The following is a 24,909-nucleotide window of genomic DNA, read 5'->3' as shown; positions in this document are numbered from 1 at the left end:
GGTAAGCAGAGAAACCAAGGATGCTTCCTACCTAATTTCTGGCTTGAGAAAATGGGTATCTAGACATGTCAAAATTCCCAGTGGAAGAACAGATTCCTGGGACAGAGAGACAAAATAAAAAAAGCATTTGGTATATTAGACATCCAGGTGAAAAATTGGGTAAATCCTAGACAATGTATCTGGAACCCTTTTTCCATTACATTAGATGTCAGAGCAGTAACCAAAACATGAATTTGAACTCAGGGAAAGGAAGTAAATCAGGCCTTTCCTTTGTTCCAGCAAGGCTGAATAAATCAGGGTCCTATGTTTGTTCAAACCTAGCTTGCCCAAGTTCTATTTTGGTATTTGAGACCAAAACCTTAACTGCTAGTCAAGTGTGATTTGGCCTCATTTTATTCTTGTTGCACATGTCTCCTTGAGGAAGAGAGGAGGCAAGACAGAGTTTGGAAATTGTTGCTTTGCTTGGCCACATACCAACATAATAATGGTCATTTCTGAACTTGGAAGGCCTGAACATCAAGCCTTAGCCTAACCCAATGTTTTTCCACAACATCGCCACGTTGGCAGTTGGTCCAAAACATTTCTTTTTCTTAAAAAATATTTTATTTATTTATTTGGCTGCACCAGGTCTTGGCTGTGGCATGTAGGATCTAGTTCCCTGACCAAGGATGAAATCCCTGCCCCCTGCAGTGGAAGCACAGAGTCTTAACCACTGGGCCACCAAAGAAGTCCCAACCCAGAATGATTTTTTGTGTTACTGGAGTGTCCTAGCATTGTAGGAGGTTTAGCATGTGCCAGTAGAATCTTCCAGTTATTGAGACACAAAACATCCTTTCCATAGTTCCAAAATGCATCTTACTGAGACAGCACCTCACTCTCGGTGAGAATCTATGAATTTTTTGTGCTCACTCAGCTGCAACATCTGCCACACACACCCTGAGCCTGCATCCTGCCATCTCCCAGGTGCCTGCTTGACCAGAGGTTCCAGGTGTTTATATGTTCTCATTCCTAGAACTTTCAATACAACAGAATCTCTCAAAGAATTAAAATGTAATGCTAATATGAGAACCATTTGGAATATAATTGAATTTTAGGTGATTTAGAAGGCAACATGGAATCCTGTAGAATCTCAGAGACATTGCCATAACTAGTGTTCTTTGTTCCATGGCCAAGCTGAAAAGAAAGTTAATAGAACACTGGCTAGCAGTTCACGATAAATAGTAAGAGGAGGAGTCCTCATGGTACAGGTTTATGATGGAATGCCCTGGAAGAAGAGTTAGAAACTTCCAGAAACTTTGTCTGATAATTCTGGCTGTTAAAGTCTCAGAAGAATGCATTTCTACACTGGGTTGTGAACTTATTACTCTATCTCAAATCTATGTCAGAAAGCGTGCATTTATGTATATATGACAAGCTCTGTTTTGTTGTACTAATTATCACATAAGTTTTATTGAGCACCAGTTGTGAGCTAAGCACTGTGTGAGTTTCTTCGAATGCTTTGTTTAAGAAAAGCCCACTCAACACCCCTGTGGAGAAGAGCAATACAATCCCAGTTTGCATGAAGGGAAATAAAGGCTCAAGATAGCTGCGCAAGTTCCCCAAGATCACCTAGTCAGTGAGGTGTAGAGTCAGATTTCAAACCCAGACTCTAAAATTCGCTCTGTAACTTGTTTAGGCTATATGGAGCTGGAGTCATGTTATCGTACAGCCATCTACCAAGTGCCAGGCCCTACAAGGCCAAGGCGGACAGGGATGTTCCGGCCTGATTGGACGTGTGGATAGGTGCTCGAGTGAGCGGTTAGATGGATAAAAATAAATGACGGGGGAAATGCATGGGATAATGAGGGAATATAATGAACAGGGGATGGAATGGAAGAGTACTTGAATGAGTGAAATAAGGAAGTAAACGAGGGAATGGAACGGAGTGGGAGAGAATGGGTGAATGGATGGATGGATGGATGGAGGAGTAAGGGGTTTTGAGGCGGCCCTACCAGAAGACCGAGCGCCTCGCTGCCGGCGGGTGGGCAAACGGGCAGCTACTCCACACAGTACGGTAGGCGCGGGCTGCCCCTCCTCGGGCCGGCTCACGCCTCCCCCTCTCCCCCTCCCTCCTCTTCCTCCTCCGTCGCGCGCCCGCCCGCCCGCCCGTCGGCCGCCGGGACCCCAGTCCCCGGCGGGCGGGCGGAGGAGGCGGCCGCCGCGCGCCGCTGCCCTCGCCCCGCCGCCCGGGGCGGCGCGATGCTCAGAGGGGCCCGGTCGCCCGGGGGCCGCCGCCGCCGCGCCGCACCATGAAGCTCCGCAACAAGGCGGCGGCGCTGCTCCTGCTCGCGCTGGCCGCGCTCCTGCTGGCGCTTCTGTCCCTGCGCGCCGGCCGCGCCGCACCCCCAGCGCCCCTCTCGCGCCCCGCATCCACCCCGCCGCGCCGCGCCGCGCCGGCCCCCGCGCGCCTCCCTGGCTGGAGCGCCCTCCCGGGGGCCGGCCTGAGCGCTCGTCGGCGCCGGCCTCCGCGTCTGCGCCCCCGAGCCGGCCGTCGGGGCGCCGTGAGCCTGAGGAAGTCGGCGAGGTGAGTCGTGGCAGCCCCAGAATCCCATCTGTGGACCCGTGTCTCCCTCCCTCCACCCGTGTCAAGTCCAAGGGAGGCTGTGGGCTGGAGGGACAAACTCCAAGTTCACCCACGGGCTGCCCACTTTTATGTCTTACCCTGCTAGAAATGAAAAATCGTCTTCTTGGAATCCTGTTAACAGCGCAGTGCTAGTCATCACGTACCTTTTGGAAAGGGAAGTGTCAGGGGAAATGATTGGCATGTTGCATTCTTAACTTCCCCGGGCGAAAGCGTCTATTTTCTTTTTTCCAAACTTGCGCCCTTTGTTTAATTTCTCAAAAGCCATCGCGATGCAAGAATGCTTTATCTAACTCTCATATTTCACTGGAGATTTTTTTTAAAACCAAAAACTTAGATCTGACTGAGTTGGAAAAGGTAGATTTTTGCTAAGTACTGGCTGTTTCTTATTGAACCTCGAATTGCCCTGTGCTTAGAACAGAAGAGGCACTCTACCTGAGGGTGTTAAAAAGAAGTGTTCTCCTAGGAAGGAGTGATGCGTGGCACGGGAAAGACAGTGGGGGGTTCCTTGTTATTCCTTCTTTTTCAGACTACTCTATGGTCAGAGTCCTGCAAGGAAAACGTCTTAGCCATCAACATTCTGTTTGATATCCTCTTTCTTTACACAGAGCTTAACCCGCCACAGCTTTTCATCAGAGTTTTATCTTGGCCTTAGGGTCGCTGGAACGCCTGCAGGTTAGGGATTTGCGTTCATTTCCTTTGTTGTGGAGAGAGCTTTTTAACAATCCCCCTGTCTTGTAACCGTCTGTTTCCTCTACCCTTTTGAGGCTGTTGATGTTTCTAACTGCCAGTTGCAACGTCCACGTTTGCTGGGCTCCCTAATGACTTGAAACGACTGGAAGACTTCTTTTTGACCATAGTGACTAAATCTGGTTTGACGTTTTTACTATGAGAGAAAAGTCAGGAGACCTCAGAAAGTAGCTGTGTCAGCATTCTCTTCTGCCTGGTAAGAGATGTACAAATGAGTAGGGATGAGTTTTAGGAGCAAAATACCCAATGATCTATAGAATTGTTTTTGAGTACTTGGAAACATTTATAACCTCTTATGAATGTATTTGCTCTGTAAGGATATTTCTGTTAGGAACTAAATAGGGTTTTCCCTTCTAGGTACTAAGGTTTTTTGTAATGGGTTCTAATACAGTTTAACTACAAGTTTGCCGTGATTTGTAAGTTGATGGGACAACTTGGAAGGTAATAAGATTGGAAACCATTTGTCATGGCTAACTTTTTACGAGGCATAGTGTTAACCTCAGTATGTTAAAAGTCATTGTTAATGCAGGTTATGATTCTTAATTATACCATCAGTACCGTAACCCTATGATAGTGGTTCTCCCAGAGGGCTCTTTGAACCAGCAGCACCAGCTTTACCTGGGGCTTTGTTAGAAATGCAGTCTTACCCCTCCCCTCTTCCACCCCACCCCTAGACCCTCTGAGTAAGAAATCAGGAGGATGAGGTCAGTAATCTGTTTTAATAAGCCCTCCTCTTGTTTCTGATGCACACCAAACTTTGAGAGCCTGCTCTAAGTAAGCACTAATCAAGCACTAATATTATCCCCATTTTACAGATGAGGAAAATATTACACAAGGTTTAGCAATTTGTCTCCGTTTCCAAGGTGAGGTTAAATATCCCAACAGTCTGGGTCCAGGTTGAGCCATTTAGTACCAGTGCACATGTCATACATGAGGCTTGCCTGCATTCATCATTTTCCTGAGATTTTTTCTAAAGAAATGTGACCAATTTTTGGAACTGTCTTCATCCTTCAAGGTGTTGGGAACACTGGGGCAGTATCTTCTTGTCTCTATCTGAACAAATTGGCTCTGACTCAGAAGAGATCACGAGCAGAATCCAAATGGATGTTTTCAGGAAGGACTATTTCCATGAGCAACAGCACCTCCTGAAGTCATTTTTCTTCCGAACATATCTGGTAGATTATCGTGGAAATCATGGCCAACACCGTAAGAATAAAGAACAAAATTTTTAAAGTCAGGAAAGAGTGAAAAACAAAAACGCCACAGGAAGTCTCAGGCTCAAATGCATAAATGTGAAAGCCCTCTGGCAAAGTTGACGTTTTGGGGGACTTCTTAAGGTTTCTCTTGCTACCTGGACAGGAATGGTGACAGAAGCAGTAAGGGAGCAGGAGGAAAGATCTTTGCAAGGATGCCTTTGTTGCTTTCCTAATCCTGCCTGGGTTAAATTTTTGTGGTTTAGGAGGAATTTCATTTTAGGGAGGGAAAAGTAAGCCTCGTATTTTCAGAAAATGAGTGCTTTAATCTCTCGATGTGGCTAGAATCCAGAAGAGATGGAGGCTACATGCGTGATCCGGTATCTCAGGCCTGGGGAGTAGTCAGCAGAAATGGTGGGGCTGGATGAGACCCAGTCCACCACCTGCTGACCATCCTTCCAGGGCTCTACTGCTCCCTGCAGGGTCGTGGTGTAAATGAACTCCTGCCACGTCAGCACAGCAAGCATGGCATTCTCCTTCCACATCTTGTTTTCATTTCAGAGATGTTTCCAGGGATTTGCCTAGTTAGCAGGCAGACCCTACAATTTTATAAGTAGTCATTTGTATGCAATCTGTCCTGTGGTGGGCTCCGCTTTCCATAAATATAAAGCCAGGAGGTGAGGTCTGAGCTTTTAAGTCAAGGGTGGAATCTGAAAACGGACACCACACTCTTTAAGTAGTGGTTCCAGGGCACAAGAGAAATGAAATCTTCCTTCTTTTTTTTTTGGTGATTTAGACCTGGCTGACTTCCAAAACAAATTTGAGACGACTAACAGTAACTAACACATATACAATAAGGCCATTGAAATACTTACGAAACATGAAAAGTCATAAAGAGGAGGTGGGAAATAAGTACTGTTTGTCTAAAACTAAGGCCACTATTGTTGTGAGGATTAAGTGTTCAATTTAGCTCTAAGCTTCCTGGCAGCCATGTCAAAAAGGGAACCATGATGGGCTGTGTTATTTTCTTTGAGTGATAAGAGGAAAAGTTTATCAAGAGGGATCATTTTTTTTTTCATGCAACTGAATCCTAAAATGAGAACTTTACATTAGATTTGATTTCAGAAGACTGTCTCTCCAGCTTGCTTCTGAATACCCTTTGAGCCTGCCTACAGAAGAGGAAGTTTAATATAACTGCCCATCAGTGTAATAGGAAAAAGAATTTGTCATCTGGAGTCCAGAGGATTGGGTTCTACTCTGGAACCATTTCACCCTAATTTCTATATCTGTCAAATGAGAGTCGATCCACAAATTTTCTAAGATCTCTTTCAGCTCTGCCATTTGACCGTCCTGTGATGAGATCATCAAGTTCAGCTGCAAAATCCCAGCAAGGAATGTTGCTTAGCCCTTTTTGTTGTGTCTTGCAAAATCACTCTGTTTCTCATTTATTGGCCGTAACCTAGAACTCCTGCTGATTAGTCAGCCTCCACCCTCTCCTGAACTTCTATTCTTTGTCTTTTGATTTAGCCTGGATAGTGCTGTTTTCTCTAGAAGCCATAAAAATATGGCTTCTAAGGGAGACTTGGGCTACTTCTAAGCCCCTCTGTGATTTTGTACCACAGTCATTCAGCAGATGTTTATTGCACATGTGTCCTGAGCCAGGTACTCATTGTGCAATGGTAGGTGGAGTTTGGAAGACGGATGACAACACAAAAACACACTACATATTTGACAGCCTTCACAGCTGCCCCAGTGAGAGGAGGCGAGCATATTTGCTCATCAAGACACAGCACTTTCTGCAGTTCCCTTTGGTCTCTGAGAGAAGTCTCTCAGAGGGTTCAAACCTGAATAAAAGTCTCACTAAAGAGGGATTATGTTATACAGCAAAATGCCAGGTCTGTGGCCAACCTATAATTAACTGGTCACCCCAGAGCACATTACAGATCTCCAGATCTTGAGGACCATCTATGATACTTGGTCACTGTGAGTGCAGATTCTAGTTTCACATTCATTTTTGTTGATTGCTCCATGAGTCCCCTCTTTCACCCTCTCCGTGTATTCATTTAGTAAGTCCTCTTGGTTTTATCTCAAAGTATAACCCCAGTCCCACCATTTCTACTACTTTCATGGTTGCCACCCAGCTCCTGAACACCATGGTTTGGCATGGACCACTGCAGTAGCTTTCTTATCTCTTCTTGCTATTCTTTGGAACTCTGCATTCAGATGCTTATATCTTTACTTTTTTCCTTTGCTTTTCGCTTAGTGAAGAGGAACTAAAAAGCCTCTTAATGAAAGTGAAAGAGGAAAGTGAAAAAGTTGGCTTAAAGCTCAACATTCAGAAAACGAAGATCATGGCATCTGGTCCCATCACTTCATGGGAAATAGATGGGGAAACAGTGGAAACAGTGGCAGACTTTATTTTTGGGGGCTCCAAAATCACCGCAGATGGTGATTGCAGCCAGGAAATTAAAAGACTCTTACTCCTTGGAAGGAAACTTATGACCAACCTAGATAGCATATTCAAAAGCAGAGGCATTACTTTGCCAACAAAGGTTCGTCTAGTCAAGGCTATGGTTTTTCCTGTGGTCATGTATGGATGTGAGAGTTGGACTGTGAAGAAGGCTGAGTGCCAAAGAATTGATGCTTTTGAACTGTGGTGTTAGAGAAGACTCTTGAGAGTCCCTTGGACTGCAAGGAGATCCAACTAGTCCATTCTAAAGGAGATCAGTCCTGGGTGTTCTTTGGAAGGAATGATGCTGAGGCTGAAACTCCAGTACTTTGGCCACCTCATGCGAAGAGCTGACTCATTGGAAAAGACTCTGATGCTGGGAGGCATTGGGGGCAGGAGAAGGGGACGACAGAGGATGAGATGGCTGAATGGCATCACCGACTCGATGGACGTGAGTTTGAGTGAACTCCGGGAGTTGGTGATGGACAGGGAGGCCTGGGGTGCTTCGATTCATGGGGTTGCAAAGAGTCGGACATGAGTGAGCGACTGAACTGAACTGAACTGAACTGAACTACAGTAGCTTCTCTTTGACTTGGGGTGTCCACTCTAGCGCCCTCTACAGTCCATTTTCTATACAGCTGCTGAAATAATCTTTAATATGACAGAAAGTTTGCTGGTTCCAGTCACTAACTTCACATCATACACAGTAAAATTCAGTTTCTTAGTGTGGCCTTTGAACCCTATTTCAGGCCCATTTAGCTCTCTGACCTCATCTCCTATCCCTCCCCACTTCACTCACTCTGCTTCAACCACTCTGGCCAGCACTGCTTACTTTTTCCTATGCTGAAATGTTCTTTGCTACTGTCCTTGTGTGGCTAGCTTCCTCATTTCTCTCAGGTTTATGCTTTCAGGTTTTCGCCTCAGAGGAGTCTTCCCAGCTGGGACCCTGCCGATCATCCTCTAACTCCTTGCTCTTATTTATTTATTTTTTTAAATAGCACTCATCATTATATGAAAATACTACTTTGCTCCTTCCCCCTTCATGCACGCTTCATGTCTTGTTAATCAATTTACAGCTGGCACCTAGAACAGAGATAAGCTCTCAGTAGGTACTCAGTAAATATTGGCTGAGTGAACTAATGAGTGAATGAATGCAGCACCCCCTTTATGCCAGCACTATACTAAGACTTTGCTTCTATTATAAAATTGCGTATTACTTAATAATATTCAAAACAATCTTACACCTTTTAGGGAGGATCTCTAATAGTAACATCCTTTCAAGAAAGGGAATATTTTTCTTTTAATAGGTTTTAATTTTTTTAAAGGGCTTCCCTCATAGCTCAGTTGGTAAATCATCTGCCTGCAATGCAGGAGAAAGTGAAAGTGAAGTCGCTCAGTCGTGTCCGACTCTTTGCGGGCCCATGGACTGTAGCCCACCAGGCTCCTCTATCCATGGATTTCTCCAGGCAAGAATACTGGAGTGGGTTGCCATTTTCTTCTCCAGGGGATCTTCCCAACCCAGGGATCGAACCAAGGTCTCCTGCACTGTAGGCAGACGCTTTACCGTCTGAGCCATTTTCTTCTGTCCTGCAATGCAGGAAACTCGGGTTCAATTCCTGGGTTGGGAGGATCCCCTGGAGAAGGAAATGGCAACCTACTCCAGTATTCTTGCCTGAAGAATTCCATGGACAGAGGAGCCTGTCGGGCCATAGTCCTTGGGGGTCCAAGAGTTGGACACGACTTAGCGACATTTGTGGAAAAACTGGGGAGTATGTACTCCAGAGGTTTCCCATGTATCTTGTACCCAGTTTCCTCTCTGATTAAAATCTTACACTGGTATGATACATTTGTTGTAATTTACCAAATAATAGCAATACATTATTACTAATGTTTGGTGTATTTAGATCACCTTAGTTTTTACTTTGGAGAAGGCAATGGCACCCCACTCCAGTACTCTTGCCTGGAAAACCCCATGGATGAAGGAGCCTGGCGGGCTGCGGTCCATAGGGTCGCTAAGAGTCGGACACGACTGAGCGACTTCACACTTTTCACTTTGCTGCATTGGAGAAGGAAATGGCAACCCACTCCAGTGTTCTTGCCTGGAGAATCCCAGGGACCGGGGAGCCTGGTGGGCTGCCGTCTATGGGGTCGCACAGAGTCGGACACTGCTGAAGTGACTTAGCAGCAGCAGCAGCAGCAGTTTTTACTTAGTGCTCTTTTTCAGTTCCAGGATTTTATCTATGACATCACATTACATTTAGTTGTCACATCTCTTTGAGCTCCTCTGGGCTTCGGCAGTTTCTCAGACTTTCCTTCTTTGTTGATGACCTTGAGAGTTCTGAAGAGCACTAGTCAGGTATTTTGTAAGATGCTTCACTATTGGAAGGTGTCTGATATTTTACTCAGGGTGACTCCGGGGTTATGAATTATCAGGAGAAAAACCATAGAGATACAGCGCCATTTCATCACATCATATCAAGTGTATATACTATCAACGTGAATGTTGGCCTTGGTCACCTGGCTGAGATAGTGTTTCTAGACTTACTCTTTCCCTGTCTCCATACCGTACTCTTTAGAAGGAGGACACTGTACACAGCTGCCACGTAAGGAGTGGGGAGTTACGTTCCCCCTCCTTGAGGATGGAGCGTGCTTAATCACTCAGCCGTGTTCAGGTCTTAGTGACCCCATGGACTGTAGCCCAGCAGGCTCCTCTGTATGGGATTCCCCAGGCAAGAGTACTGGCGTGGATTGCCATTTCCTTCTCCAGGGAGTATGGAATATCTGTACATAATTTATTTGAAATTCTTTTGTGTGGGAGATATTGTTTTTCTTCTCCCCCATTTGTTAATTTATTCAGTCATAAATCAGTATAGAATCATAGATATTTTATACTTTGAGTTACAATGCAACATGACTTTATTTTGTTGTTGAAATTGTTTCAGTTCAAGTCATTAGTAGCTCTTACAGTTGGCTGCTATGCCCTTTAGACATACTCCCATCCCTGTGCTTTGGTTTTTTGTTTTCAGTCTTGTCTTTCTGGGCACTTTCTTACTCTCTGGCACTATAAGAGGCTGCAGGCTCACTTCCTGTGTTTCCTGCTTCAGTCATAAAATCAATCATTTCTTCCAGGAGACCTGATTTTGCTCATTGGAAAATGGTGTTAAAAGCCAAGATTTGGATACTCAACATGTTTGTTGCTATTGGGGTGTCATTTGGTTTAGCCCTCACAGCCCAGAGAGCAAAACACATATGTGTGTACTAACCTATGTATGTATATGTACTTATAAATTTTTCCATGTATGACCATCTCTGTGTAAGTTAAACATGGATTTATACTTAATGTCTCCAACTGTAATCTGCTACCACATGGATCATTCTAACCTCTTTTCCTTGATTCTCTGGGAGAGGGAGTGTTTTTATTTCCTAGAAGCCCCAGCGAAAGTTTTCTCCCATCTATTGGCTTTGTTTGGTTTACATGCCTACAGTGTGGATGAGGAAATGGAAAGGAATAGAGGGGTGAGATGGGATCCGCTAATTGATGTAAACCAAGCCAGGTTCGCCACTTAAGTTAGGGATGAGGCCAAATATGCCTGAACCATGGGGTGGAGATAAAGTAATAGACGTTGTGGTTGGCTCCTGACCTCTATTTTCCCATCCCACCCCCAGTTTGGCAGTGAGGTGTACCTCCAGGCAATGGTCTAAACCTACCGTGACATCCCCATCCATGCCATAGTGTAATCTTTGTATATCCAGGACCAAGATATAATTTCATTTCTCTGGCAATAGTTACTGGTTTTACAGGTGTTACATGACCCATGCTGGCCTGATCAGCCAGAAGAGAAGAACTTATTTTATGTTAGTGGACAAAGACTTTATCGTCTGGACACGAACAAGAAAATAAACAGTCCCAGTTGTCACTGCCATCCTCAGAAAACCAGCCTTGACTGAAGTCACCACTCTGGGCAGTAGAGAAAGATGGAGACTGTGGATCCTTGTGGACAGTGCTGAACCCTGAGAACCACAGCTTTGGAGGCCTGACCCATCTTGAACCCTCCTGTTCCATACTGCAGTTGAGATTTCCGTTATTTGCCACCAAAATCCTCTCCCGCCCTGCCATGATGTGCCATATGCGGTATCCTGCTTCCCTGACCAGGGATCAAACCTGCATACCCTGCACTGGAAGTGCAGAGTCTTAACCACTGGACTGCCAGGGAAGCCCCTAAACTCCCTTTAATGGAACTAGATGGTTCTTTTGGAGAAGGCAATGGCAACCCACTCCAGTACTCTTGCCTGGAAAATCCCATGGATGGAGGAGCCTCGTAGGCTGCAGTCCATGGGGTCGCTAAGAGTTGGACAAGACTGAGCAACTTCACTTTGACTTTTCACTTTCATGCATTGGAGAAGGAAATGGCAACCCACTCCAGTGTTCTTGCCTGGAGAATCCCAGGGACGGGGGAGCCTAGTGGGCCGCCATTTCTGGGGTCACACAAAGTCGGACACGACTGAAGGGACTTAGCAGCAGAAGCAGTAGCAGCAGCAGATGGTTCTTTACATCAAAACCTAAGTGCTATTGATGATGAAAAAAGGCAACAGCTATAGGGCCACCCAGGAAATGAAGGTCCGTTACACCCTGGAGCTGCCATCCTGTGTCCTTGACCTTGTCCCAGGCAGCAGGTGATTCTGGAATATGTTCCTAAGCCAAATTAAAGCCTTTGGGGGGTGGAGGATTTAAAAAATTGCAATCAGAGAGACAGGATAAGGGAAAAGTATTTCTAGTGGCTGGAACTGTATGATAGGAAACTCAGGGACTGGCAGGTTTGTCTCTGGCATGGAGAAAGCTGGGGAGTTCATGGACCCAGGATGACAGGGAGGGTTGAGAAGCAATGCCAAGCAACTGGGGTGGGGTTGGGTGGGTGCTGACATATTTCCCAAGGCCAGCTTCTGCCCTCTGCTGGCTGTTCTGGCCCATCATGTCTGACTCTTTGTGACCCCATGGACTGTAGCCCGTGGGCTCCTCTGTCCATGGAATTCTCCAGGCAAGAATACTGGAGTGGGTTGCCATTTCCTATTGCAGGGGATCTTCCAAACCCAGGGATTGAGCTCGCATCTCTTTCATCTCCTGCATTGGCAGACAGATTCTTTGCCACCAGCACCACCTCTTATCACCATTTAAAACGCTTTTTCAAAAAAGAAAATAAGAGGCAGACTTGAAGATGGAATTCATGTTCCTCTCCAGAACTTGCCCAGCACTTGATATATTTTATATCATGAAATTTTGACAACTGCCCCAGAAAGAAGAGTTTCTTGATTTGATGCCTTTATTTGGATTCCATGCTATTTTGGTAGCCAAGAGCGGCTGTGGTGTGTTTGAGGGTGATCTTTAGATGCCCGCTTCCCCCCAACCTCTTTGAGCAACACAGAAGACTGTCATCTTCTGATAAATATTCAAAGCCGTACAATTTAGAGTCCAAGCTTTCCATAAGCAGGAGGCAATAGAGAACACGTAATTTAAAATGCAATTTCCTTTTATATGAGAGAAAACTGAGGTCCAAAAAGCTAAAATAATAGTAATGCACTAAAGCACCAAGCGCAGGCTAGCTCATGGTGATCCCTCAGCGTGTGACATGCTGTTCTGGGTACTATTCTCATCCTGGTTGCTTTATTATTTAGAAACTGAATCCTAACTAGATCCAGCTGACTGGCTGTGTGGCTTTGAATGAGTCAATGCTCCTCAGCAAATCTAGGCTTTCTCCTAAGTTCAAGGAGGAAATGAAACAATGTGAGTCAAATGCTGGCACAGAACGTGCAACCCGAGAGGCTCTCAGCAAATGTTAACCAGAGCTAAGATGTGGACTCGGGCAGGCTTTTCGCTGGGTTGTGTCTTGAGGAAATGCAGACAGCCTCTGTGTATAGCGAATGCTATCCTAACCCAGTGACCTGGTCCTTAGTAAAAGCTGGGGAAATACATGGGACAGGACCCTTTTCACTGTCTCTGGTAGAGTTGGGCGATTTTTCTGGAGAGTTTGAGAACCCCAAAGTCTGGCCATCTATAGCTTTGACTTCTGCTCAAGGACAGAAAAACTATTGTTTCTGATCCTAGAAAAGCTGAGGGAAAGTGAGGAGTTTGCAGGAATTAAGCAGTGTCTTTAGGAACCAAAATGCAGGATTTTGTCCACAGACACTGCTCTTCAGGAGCCTGTGTCTCTGCTTGGGCTTGAACCCTTGCTCTGCTTTCTTCTCCTCTCAATTTTGTGGGAATTACAAGGAGCCAATTGTTTGACCGCTGCTCCAAAGTAACAGGCCTTAGTGTTCAAGTATCAAGTATCATCCCTCAGGAGAAATGGGGTAATGAACTTTGCTGTTAAAGTCTGAGAAGTTTAAAAAGTGCAAACACTACAAACCTGATTTGCAATAATTGAGTATTGACACTTAAGTGTTTTGCTGCTCTGCCTTGCCCAGTTTGGGCATGGGTATAAAGGATTTGGAGGAAAATGAAGGCTTCTGATGCATCTAAGTTAATATTTAATAATAATGATGATGATAACTAATATTTATTGATGACTTAAAACATTCCAGGTACTATAGAAAGCATTTTGCCACATTATTTCATATAATCTTAATAACAATCTAAGAGATGGGTACTGATATTGGATAGGCAATATTCTTTTTCGTTAGAAGTGATGGAATCTCAGCTCCTCAGCTTAATCATAATCATATCACTTAGTCATAAAAAGGGATTTACTAGCTCATAAAACTGTGAGATCAGTTAAAACTGCAAAGGAGATCAAGCTTCAGTCACAAATGTATCCAGGATGTCTGTCTTGCCTTGCTTGTTTAGTCACTCAGTCGTGTCTGACTCTTGGTGGCCCTTTGGAGTATAGCCCAGGCTCCTCTGTCCATGGGATTTTTTCAGGCAAGAATATTGGAGTGGGTTGCCATTTCCTGCTCCAGGGGATCTTCCCAGCCCAGGGATGGAACCCATATTTCCTGTGTCTCCTGCGTGGCAGGCAGATTCTTTATCCACTGAGCCATCCGGGAAGTCCATGTGATCATCTTGCCTCTATTTTTTTAGCTCTGCTTCCTTCTGTGTGGGCCACACTTGTAGGTCAGTTTTTTTTCTGTGTGATAGTTCCAACAGATCTGGACTTGTGTCCTCCTCCTTTAGTAACCTTGAAGGAAAAGATTTCATCCAGCAAGAGTCCCAGGGCTGCCTCCACTGCTCTGGCTTGGATCCCATGCGCACCCAATCCCTGATGGCCTCACCTGGTGGGGAGGATATTTCAGCCCATCCCAACCTCGTGGACTGAGAACTGAGGTTCCCCCCAAAGAAAACTGAGGTGTCTTTAGCAGAAACACCTGGAAATGGATGCTAGTAAGAAACACCAAAACCAAAAGCAGAGAACCACTGGAATCAATAAGCCCATTTTACAGATGGAAAACCTGAGGGTTAGAGATGGTGAAAGTGTTGGCCCAAGAGATGGAACAGCCAAGTCACAGACCTAGAATTTGAAGCCAGGTCTATGTGAAACTAGATCTATATTGCTTTAAAAAAAAAAAAACTTTATCAAGGGAGGGTATTTATTGGTTCACATACCTTAAAAGTCCAGTGGATATACTAGCTTCAGACATGATTTGATCTTTACTTACAACCACACTGTATTTGAGAACATATCTCAAAATTTGAACTGTTTGCTTGCTTTCCAGAATCCCTTTGAAGAAGATACCTTTAATGAAATCTCTCTCTTTTTTTAACTTTGAAAATTGTTTATATTTATAAGGGAAAAAACAGATTATAAAAGTTATCTCATTTTTAATGCTTTCTATATATTTATGTATTTATAAACACATACCCACATATATTGGTTATATCTCTGGAAGGTGGTATCTGCCTGTGTGCTCAGTCATGTCCAACTCTTTGCAACCCCATGGACTGTAGCCTGCCAGGCGCCTATGTCCATGGAATTTTCTAGGCAAGAATACTAGGGTGGGTCACCATTTCCTCTTCCAGGGGATCTTCCTGACCCAGGGATTGGACCCGTGTCTCTTGCGTGTCCTGCATTGGCAGGCGGATTCTTTATTACTGCACCACCCAGAAAGTGGTATACCAGAATGTTAACAGAGGTTATCAAATTGGGTACCCCTTCTTTTGCTTGTCTGTATTTTGCATTTTTCTATGCTAAATATATGGATTACTTGCATATTGATAAAACAATTTAAAGTATACTAATTATCATAAAAATAAAAAATCCCTTATTGGCCTGAGGCATAAGAAGATGGAAATTAGTTGGGGAAACTACTTTTCCTCCCTTTAGGTTGGTAGGTCCTTCATGCTCTGTTTTGGGGAATGAAATAGAGGTGCCCATTCATGGAATATATAATCCACACTCTTCCCCCTCATATGTCACCAGACATTTATTTCAAACCAGCGCTCTGGTTCATATTTTAAAAATCTCAATAGCATCTTAATTTGAAAAGAAAAGGGAGATGGAGAAATAGAATTCCCTATGTGTCAGGAACAATCATAAGGGGGAAAACTGAAGCGAGAATTAGTCCAGGCAGCGTCCTAAAATTTTGGAAGAATTATGAACTCAATTGTGTACAGCCTCAGCTAAGGACGAGTGGCGAATGTAGACAGCATATTCAAAAGCAGAGACATTCCTTTGCCAACAAAGGTCTGTATGGTCAAAGTTATGGTTTTTCCAGTAGTCATGTATGGATGTGAGAGTTGGACCATAAAGAAGGCTGAGCACCAAAGGATTGATGCTTTTGAACTGTGATGTTGGAGAAGACTCTTGAAAGTTCCTTGGACTGCAAGGAGAACCAACCAGTCAAACCTAAAGGAAATCAGTCCTCAATATTCATTGGAAGGACTGATTCTGAATCTGAAGCTCCAATCCTTTGGCCACCTGATGTGAAGAGCTGACTCATTAGAATGGATCCTGATGTTGTGAAAGACTGAAGGTAGGAAGAAGAGGGGATGACAGAGGGCGATATGGTCAGATGGCATCACCGACTCAATGGACATGAGTTTGAGCAAGCTCTGGGAGATGGTGAAGGACAGGGAAGCCTGGTGTGCTGCAGTCCTTGGGGTTGCAAAGAATTGGACGTGACTGAGCAACAACAAAGGGCGAGTGGATAGATTGCGGAGGAAGAGATGGTGCAGGTTTGCTATGGGACTCACACCTGGCGGGGCTCTAGTGGGCGCTGAAATCCAGTTCACCTTCAGATCCCTGAATCAGGAGCTCAAAGTAAAGATAAAGGCTTTATGTGCCTAGAGGGGGCTTCTTTTCTGACTCACTTGTATGTGGTCCCATATTCAGTATCATAACGAAAAGCAAGGCTTCTTAAGTCTTGAGTTTGAATCCTGACTCTGCTTCCTAATCATAAGCCATGTATATGTGTACAATGATGGCTAAAACCAGACACACACACATACAAAACCACCAACTTTGGGGATTGACACCTATTGTTCTTTAGAGCTAGACTTTGTTTAGGAACACAGCCATGTTTCAAATGTTGTGATCCAAGCAAAATATGAATTATTAATCATTGGATTCACTTATCAAATGATTTTATTAAGTCTCCCCCTCATAGCAGATATTTTTGCATTGTTTCAACACTGCTCATGTAATCCAGGGACTTCAAGGCAAATGTCAGCTTTTCTGTCTGTCTTGGAAGATTAAAGACTGTTGATTTAACTCCAAACCATGGGTCATTAAAAGTGATTTAACTGTTAGCACAGTCCTGGGCGTCATGTCTGGGTTGCTAAGTAAAGACTCTACTCACAGCTCCAGTGTGGAAATTTTTTGTCAGGGGTTTTATGTGTTCCCAGACCTGTAGTTTGCAAGGAACTTCATTATGTCTCTGGCTGCCAACACTTAACATGGATATAATCACCCATCACCAGACTCTTTTGCTAGGAGCTAAATCAAGGTATTTCCACTTTTTTCAACTGCCACTGTGACCTCATTTGCAAATCTCCATGTTCAAATAGCCATGGCTTCATCTTAAAAGAGATTCCACTGGGACAGGGGTCGGGGGGAAGAGCATTCTACAAGTCAGGTCTTCCCTAGGGTGAGCATATTCAACTCAAATCTTAAAATTTGTCTGTTTCCCTTCCTTCCCACCTCCCCCCTCAAATTTCTGGGTTTCCTTCCCTATTAAAACTAGACACCAACAGTACTGGTTCAGGCTGTGATTTTCTGTCCAGCTCACACTGCCAGCCCATATCATAGCATCAGGTTTACCTGAGTTAATTTAGCCTGTCAGTTAAGAAGCCCTGATAACAGGGGTAGCAGGAGACAGCAGAAAAGAGGGTCTGAGTAGAAGCAATTACTTGCATTAATAATTCAGTGTGTTTTGCAGTAATAGGCTCCAAAGTAAATAGCACTACACATAAATGCTGTATTTCATTATTTATACACTCCAGAAATTGAAGTTTAATTAAGTCACACGCTTGAGACTTTTAAGCAATTAAGGAGATGCTCGTCTCCAGCAGTGCAGAGGTGGTGGTTGAGCCTTCTCTGTTGTTCTGAGCATCATTTTTCATTGGATCACAGGGCAGGCATAAACCAGGACAATGAGGGTGGCGTTTTCCAAACCTCAGTCATTCCTACATCAGCATCATGATTTTTAAGACTATACTACTGTATGCTAACTTGAAAAGAAAAAAACTTAAATCTATCCTTGTTATAAATGTGTGCCTTTGTGTATTTATTTAATAGCAGCTTTATTGCAATATAATTCAAATACCCTTAAAAGGTGTACAATGTGGAGATTTTTAGTTTACTCACAGAGTTGTGCAACCATCCCTGCTATCCAGTTTCAGAACAGTTTCATCATTTGGAAAAGAAACCCTATACCCATGAAACAGTCACTCCCCCTTTGCCCCTTCTGTGAGTCCCTGGTAACCACTAACCTGCCTTACGTCTCTATGGATTTTCCTATCCTGGACTTTTTGTACATTTGGAATCATGCAACATGTAGTCTTTTGTATTTTCACAAACTATTTTAAAGGTTCTAATATGTTGACAGGTGCATCAGTGCCCCATTCCTTTTTAGTGCCACGTAATATTCCTTTATATGAGTATACCACATTTTGTTTATTCATTCATCAGTTGATGGACACTTGGGTTGGACTTTTTGGCTATTGTAAATAATGCTACTAGGAACATTTACAAATGTACCTGTTTTTGTGAGGACAGTTGTTTTCATTCCTCTTGGGTGGATACCTAGCAGTAGAATTACTGGGTCATATGGTAGTTCTATACTACCACCTGATATACCAAGACTTTGGCCACTTGATGCGAAGAACTGACTCGTTGGAAAAGACCCTGATGCTGGGAAAGATTGAAGGTGGGAGGAGAAGGGGATGACAGAGGATGAGATGGTTGGATGGCATCACTGACTCAATGGACATGAGTTTGAGCAAGCTCTAGGAGTTGGTGATGGACAGAGAAGCTTGGCGTGCTGCAGTCCGTGGGGTCGCAAAGAGTTGGACATGACTGAGTAACTGAACTGAACTGACTGATGGTAGTTCTATAGTTAAAATTTTGAGGAACTGTTTTCCAAAGCAGTTGCACTATTTTGCAGTCTCACCAGTCCTGCTTGAGGGTGCTGATTTCTCCACATTCTTAGTGTATTTGTTTGTAAAGAAAACTTTATAGCACTGACATAAATTGTTAGCAATAACATAAATAGAAGGGGATTGTCAAGTCAAACACTAAGAAAACAAGACAGCTTTTCATTTCTAACTTGGTGCTCGTGCCTGCTGAAGGCTCTCTAGCTGAGGCCTGCTGTCTTCTCAGTTGAAAAGGAGAATTAGGCCATGTTAGAAAGACGTATTAGCACTGTTGAAAAAGAACTGAAAATGGAATAACTTCTTACTGTGAGACTCAATGTTATTTGATGCAGTGTCTAAACGATAACTACAATCTATGCATCACCTCTTCAGAACACAAGGAATTTGGAGGCACTGATGTCATGGGCAAGCATGTTCCATCTTGTTTCAGCTGTCAGCTGCACGGTTACCTCATACAAGGAGCTCAGAGGTGGATGGTCTAATGTTTGTTATGTTTTTTGTTTTCCTTCTCATAGTCTGGATGTTTTCTAAGAACTCTTGGGTAAATTTGAGAAACTCAAAATTACTACATCCTTGATAGGATAATAGCTGTTAACCCAGTAAATCCCTTCCCGGGAATGTAGTGTAAGGAAATAATGCAAAAAAGGGAAAAAAAATCTATTGACCTATACATGTTTAGTGCAAGATTTTATATGTACATATATATATATATATATGTATGTATATTTGAGAAAAATTGAGAACAACCACCATGAAAGAAATGGTAAGCCATGGTGTTTTAGTCAGATAACCAGTTAAAATGATGGTCATGAAGACTTAAAAAGTAACAGGAAAAATAAAAGAATCAGATGAAAAAAGTGGAATATAAAATTGTATGTACACCATTAGTATGTATTTTATTTGGTGGAGTAAAGACCAGACTGTAACATGCAAAAAAAATTTTATGGGGCAAGGATTTTTTTTCATGTACCAACTTTACTATTTCAACACATAATGTTTTATATTTTAAAAATTGAAACTATACATTGTGTGTTTTATTCCAACTTTTTTTCTAAGGATTTTTAAAATTTACATTGCCTTATGTTGACTGTAAATAATATTGTGTGCTTGCTGTAAATTACAATGAGAGAGTAAGTAATCACCAAACAAGGTAGGTTTTTGGAATGAAATAAAGACCCCGATAGAAAAGAAAAGGGAAGGTGCTCCTTCAATGAGGTGGTCAGGAAAGCGTGATTCTGCTGTCAAAAGAAAAGGAGGTGGTTTTGCAAAGAGCTGTGCTGTGCTGTCACCTCAGTCATGTCCGACTCTTTGCAACCCCATGGACTGTAGCCCGCCAGGCTCCTCTGTCCACGGGATTTCCCAGGCAAGAATACTGGAGTGGGTTGCTATTTCCTTCTCCAGGGGATCTTCCTGACCCAGGAACTGAACTCGAGTCTCTGCATTGGCAGGTTAGATTCTTTACCACTGAGCCACCAGGGAAGCCCTAGGGAAGAACATTCCAGAAGCAACAGTGTATATGAAGGTCCAGGATGTAAGCACAGCACCAGGTGTCTCAGGACATGAGAAGGAAAAGGTGGAGGGTATTCAGCTCACAAAACTGAAGGATCAGGATGCAGAAACCATTTTTTAAAGAGCCATTGAAGTCCCTAAGAACCTATGGGGGTCAAAATGAGTAGGACACGACTTAGCAACTAGACAACAACAAGAATGTTGACAAGGACCGTGGTGGGGATACGTACTGTGGGCAAGAAGCTCCACTGTTCAGGGAACGAAGAGGAGTGACCAGACAGCTGAGAGATGACACCAACAAGGAAGATGGAATAGTTGCATCCACAGACTTCACCGTGGAGACACAGTGTCTGGACGTGTTAGGGAGGAGCAGGGAGGAAACCTCTGAGGCTCCTGGGACAGGGCAGGAAGAAGAGCTGCGCTCGCGGGGTTGACTGGGGAGGTGGCATCCTCGCAAGGCAGCATGTTTTCATTAAGGCAAGAGGTGAAGAGAAGACCCAGAGAAAAGGCAGAGGAAAGAGCTTCATTCCTGAAGGTGAGGGGAAGAGTTAGGGAGAGAGAGGGGAGGTGAGAGGTCAACTCAGGTGATGAGTTCCTGGGTGGAGATGGACTCTGGATGCTTGTAGTCCAAGTGTGTTAATATGCAAACTCTGGGATCTCACCCCAGAACCACGGAATCAGAATCTCTCTGGGGTGGAAATTATAATATTAACAGACACCTCCTGTGATGATGATACGCAGTCAGGCTGGGAATCCCCTGCTCGAGATGGTATCTGGTATCTCTTCCACCTATGAAACTGGTAGAACAATGAAAATTTGGATGAAGGGCCTCAGTTCAGTCGCTCAGTCATATCCGACTCTTTGCAACCCTATGGACTGCAGCACGCCAGGCTTCCCTGTCCATCACCAACTCCTGGAGCCTGCTCAAACTAATGTCCATTGAGTTGATGTCATCCAACCAGTGAGCCTCAGAGAGGGGATGGATTCATAGAGCATTCAAAGGATGGCTCAAGGTTGAGAAGAGAAGCAGAGTGAGTCTAAGGCAATCTGAAACCTATTTCTAAGACCTATGTAGACTCTTTTGATTGCTAAGTTGTAAGTTCGTTTCAAACTGACTTAAAGGGAAGAAAATTTGTTGGCTTGATCCATGACCTTCCAGGGTTAAAGCCATACACCTGGATTCAGGTGCCCAAGTTATGCCATTTGACATCTGACCTGCCTCCTTTTGGTTTTGCTTTCCACCCTGTTGACTCCCATCCAGGCTCTACCAGTGCGGTAGCTGAGTTGATTGCCATCAGCTTCAGCCTCAGCAGCAGGCCTGTAAAACTCCTGGACAGCCAATGTCTACTCCAGTCTTCTTTTATAAAGTGTAAAGAAGGACATAGTTAACCATCAGTCAGAGCAGTTCAAGTACGATTCCCATCTCCCATTCCCCACCAACACCTGGCAACTCAGGAGGTTTAGAAGTCTGAGGTCTGTAGCCTGGACATCCCTTGACCCTTGCAGGTCTTCAGGTGACATTTGAGAGGGGCTTGTGTCCCACTGGTAAGATTTGGTGGAAGGCACACCATTTCAGCACCCTTAAACTTGATTATTCCTTGTGGCCACAGAACACAAACGCTTATTACCTGAAGCCTGCAATTTTTAACATAACATGAGAGGTAACAGAGTAGGGGGCAGCAAAGGTCTCATTAAATCCCAGCCTCCGATACTTGAACTGCCACCAGGAGAAGCTTTATTTGTCTTTTTTAGTACCTGTCACCAGACACCAAAAAGGACTGCAGGCCCCAGCTCCTGCTCTGTGTACCATGCAGGCCCAAATCACTGAAGCCTGCAAAGAAAAGTGGCCTGCTGTGCTGCAGGGAAGTGCAAGCTTTTTTTAATCAAGAAGAAAATTAAGTATTTGTCACATAGTTTGGGCACATGAATAATACAGACAATTACATCATGCATTTCTGTGTACCCTGCTCTCATCTTAAGAAATAAAAACTTAAGTGCCCGGAAGTAACCACTGCCTTGTCTTTGATGTTTCTCATCCTCATAACATGATGACTTTTACTCCATACGTCTGTGAACAACACGCAATATTGTTTGCTGGTTTTTCAGCTTCATCCAAACTGTCTCATTCTACCGCTATCCTGCTACCTAATTGCTCTTTTTCCTCTTTGTCCTTATGTTTGTACATGACCTTCTGAGTGGTTTATTTTCACTGCTGTGCAGTATTCCACTTACACTTGTCAAATATATTCATGATTTCTCCTGTGCATGGACAGGAAAGTTATTTCCAACTTTTCAGTATTATAAATAGGACTGCTGTGAGCATTCTTGCATGGGTCTATGCAAATGTGCAAGAGTTTCTTCAGGTCTCATATGCAGGTGTGGAATCAGAAGAGTGAGGGTGTATATATATCTTCACTCCTGACAGATGTGACCAAAAGGCTTTCCAAGGTGTTTGCTGCTGCTGCTGCTGCTAAGTCGCTTCAGTCGTGTCCGACTCTGTGCGACCCCATAGACGGCAGCCCACCAGGCTCCCCCATCCCTGGGATTCTCCAGGCAAGAACACTGGAGTGGGTTGCCATTTCCTTCTCCAATGCATGAAAGTGAAAAGTGAAAGTGAAGTCGCTTAGTCGTGTCCAACTCCTAGCAACCGCATGGACTACAGCCCACGAGGCTCCTCCGTCCCTGGGATTTTCCAGGCAAGAGTACTGGAGTGGGTTGTCATTGCCTTCTCCTTCTAAGGTGTTTAGGTCAACCTAAATTGCCCCAGCAGCATCTGAGCTGTCCCCCACCTCCGTATCCACTCTGAAACATATATGGTTCAACTTTTATTTTTTAAGTTTCACCAGTCCAAAACAACATAGACTCTCCTTATTGTTTGAATTAGTATTTTCCTGATTACTGAGGTTAAGACATTTTATTCATGTAGAAGTCCAAAGTGTAAAGCTAAACTAGGTGGAGTTGTTCTCTTTGGAGGTGGGGTAATGGCTCATATTTAAGACAGCTAAGCTGTTGCATTTACTATTCTAGTACCTGTGGATACTTGTGTTTTTAAATATTGAGCATAATTTTAAGCAAATGAGTATGCATTAAATGTTTTTTGTAGCATATTTTGGCTGGTATTTTGACTTTTTCTTAATTGACTGTGATTTTGGCATTATCTGTGACATATCCTTCCCATCCCTTTACATAACTTAGTTGGGAGTTGACTTTAATAGCAGGTATGCATCCATGAAGCTGAGGGAGAGAAGACATCTGAGTCCTGAAGGCAAGGATTCTTGGTTCACCAGGCATGCTTCTGATTTAGTACCTTTGCTCTGACTGTCCCCTTTGCCTGGAATCCTCCTCACCCACAAAAGCATGTGACTCCTTCCCTCCCCACCATCAGATTGTCATCGGATCTTGCCTTTTCAGTGAGGACTTACTTCCCTGACTTTGCAATGTATAGTATGTTCCAAACCATCAGACACTCCTGTATCCCTCATGGTTCCACCGTGTATTTCCTGCTTGCTGGATAACTTTCTTTGTGAGTTACTTATTATTATTTGCTTTGACTGTTATTCTTTCTTTGTCTTTCGCCTACCACCTGTAGAATGTAACTTCAGCAAGGGCAGGCATTTGATCTGTATTGTTCTGGTACCCAGAAAGGTGTCTGGCACATAGTAGGCACTTCATATAGATTTATGGAGTAATGGGATGGAGTAAGCAAAGAAAAGAGAGCAGAAAAGAGCATTTCTGAGAGACAGCACATGTGCTAGGATCTGAAGATGACTAGAAATGAGATGGAGAGCTGCAGCCTAAGTGTGACTGTGATTATGAATGGCTGCCCACCCAGGCTCCAGGTGCTGGAGGCAGATACAAGAGACCTAAGTAAAAGCCACAATCAGCAGTTTGAACTTGATCTTCAAGGCAGGAGGGAGCCTTTACGTGACTTTTATCAAGGGGGTAACACAATCCTATTTGCATTTTAGAAGAACGTGACTCTGACACCAACAAGGAGAAATCATAGATGGGGTTAAGGATCGGATTGGAGGCGGGTGGACCATCTAGGAGGAGTCACAGTGATCTTGGTGAGGGAAGATGATGCCTCATCAGGTAGCAGCAGGGAGCTGAAGAGACGTGAACAGTCTCAGAAGATACATCTCTACTGTCCTCTCCTCTGATCCCCAAAATCAGTGGAATATGAGTAAGTCTATGCATCTGGACCTCACTAAGCCAGGAGGCCATGCTTCTACTCAGCATGCTCTTAAGTAATCAAACTGGAAAGTCTTCCAAAATGTTCCACCCACATCTTCAACTTTCCTCTTGGTGAAAGAAATCTGGAGCACGGCCGCCTTTATTTGAGCGAGCAGTGAATAATGGAGCAGCATGCTGATTGAACTCGAAGTTTTTGGAAGGAAGGTAGCATTCCACATCCAAGCTCCCCTGGTCTCCAGATCTTTTGTGCAAGTAAATTAGTTTCATTTGTCTCAGGGCACCTTTTTCCAGGCCAACTTCTTCCAGCTTGCCTGCAAATGTTTCTCAGTGGTGTGTTTGAGGCTTGGCTGTGTCTCCTTGTCTGGAACAAATCTTTTATTACGAGGAAATAGCTGGAAGATGATTCTGGACTCTTGGACTCTGTTCCCCTCTCAGCTGTTGACTGGGTATTTGATACCTTGGTAATTTTCAGCTTAACCTGTCCTCTCTCCTGCCTGCTTCTCATTACTAAGCATTTCACGCTGGAAGCTGAATTTCATACCTACCAGCTCAGCAGTCTTGAGCGAGACGATTAAGATTAACACCTGTTTCTGTAAGACTCTCCCAAGATGTC

At 44.0% G+C, this 24,909-nt stretch overlaps 1 protein-coding gene across 1 annotated transcript in view; it reads left to right on the top strand.

Annotated features, from left to right (window-relative positions):
• The first annotated feature begins 2,151 nt into the window (after positions 1-2,151).
• GXYLT2 (glucoside xylosyltransferase 2) overlaps positions 2,152-24,909 on the top strand; it is an 85,492-nt gene continuing 62,734 nt past the window's right edge. The window contains exon 1 of the mRNA XM_061396399.1: positions 2,152-2,563. Within this exon, the coding sequence (XP_061252383.1) occupies positions 2,289-2,563 (275 nt within the window). The 5' untranslated portion in view covers positions 2,152-2,288. The remainder of the gene's footprint in view (positions 2,564-24,909) is intronic.

Source organism: Bos javanicus, chromosome 22 (assembly GCF_032452875.1).
Source record: "Bos javanicus breed banteng chromosome 22, ARS-OSU_banteng_1.0, whole genome shotgun sequence".
Classification (NCBI taxonomy): domain Eukaryota; kingdom Metazoa; phylum Chordata; class Mammalia; order Artiodactyla; family Bovidae; genus Bos; species Bos javanicus.
This window is presented reverse-complemented; position numbering and strand designations above follow the sequence as displayed.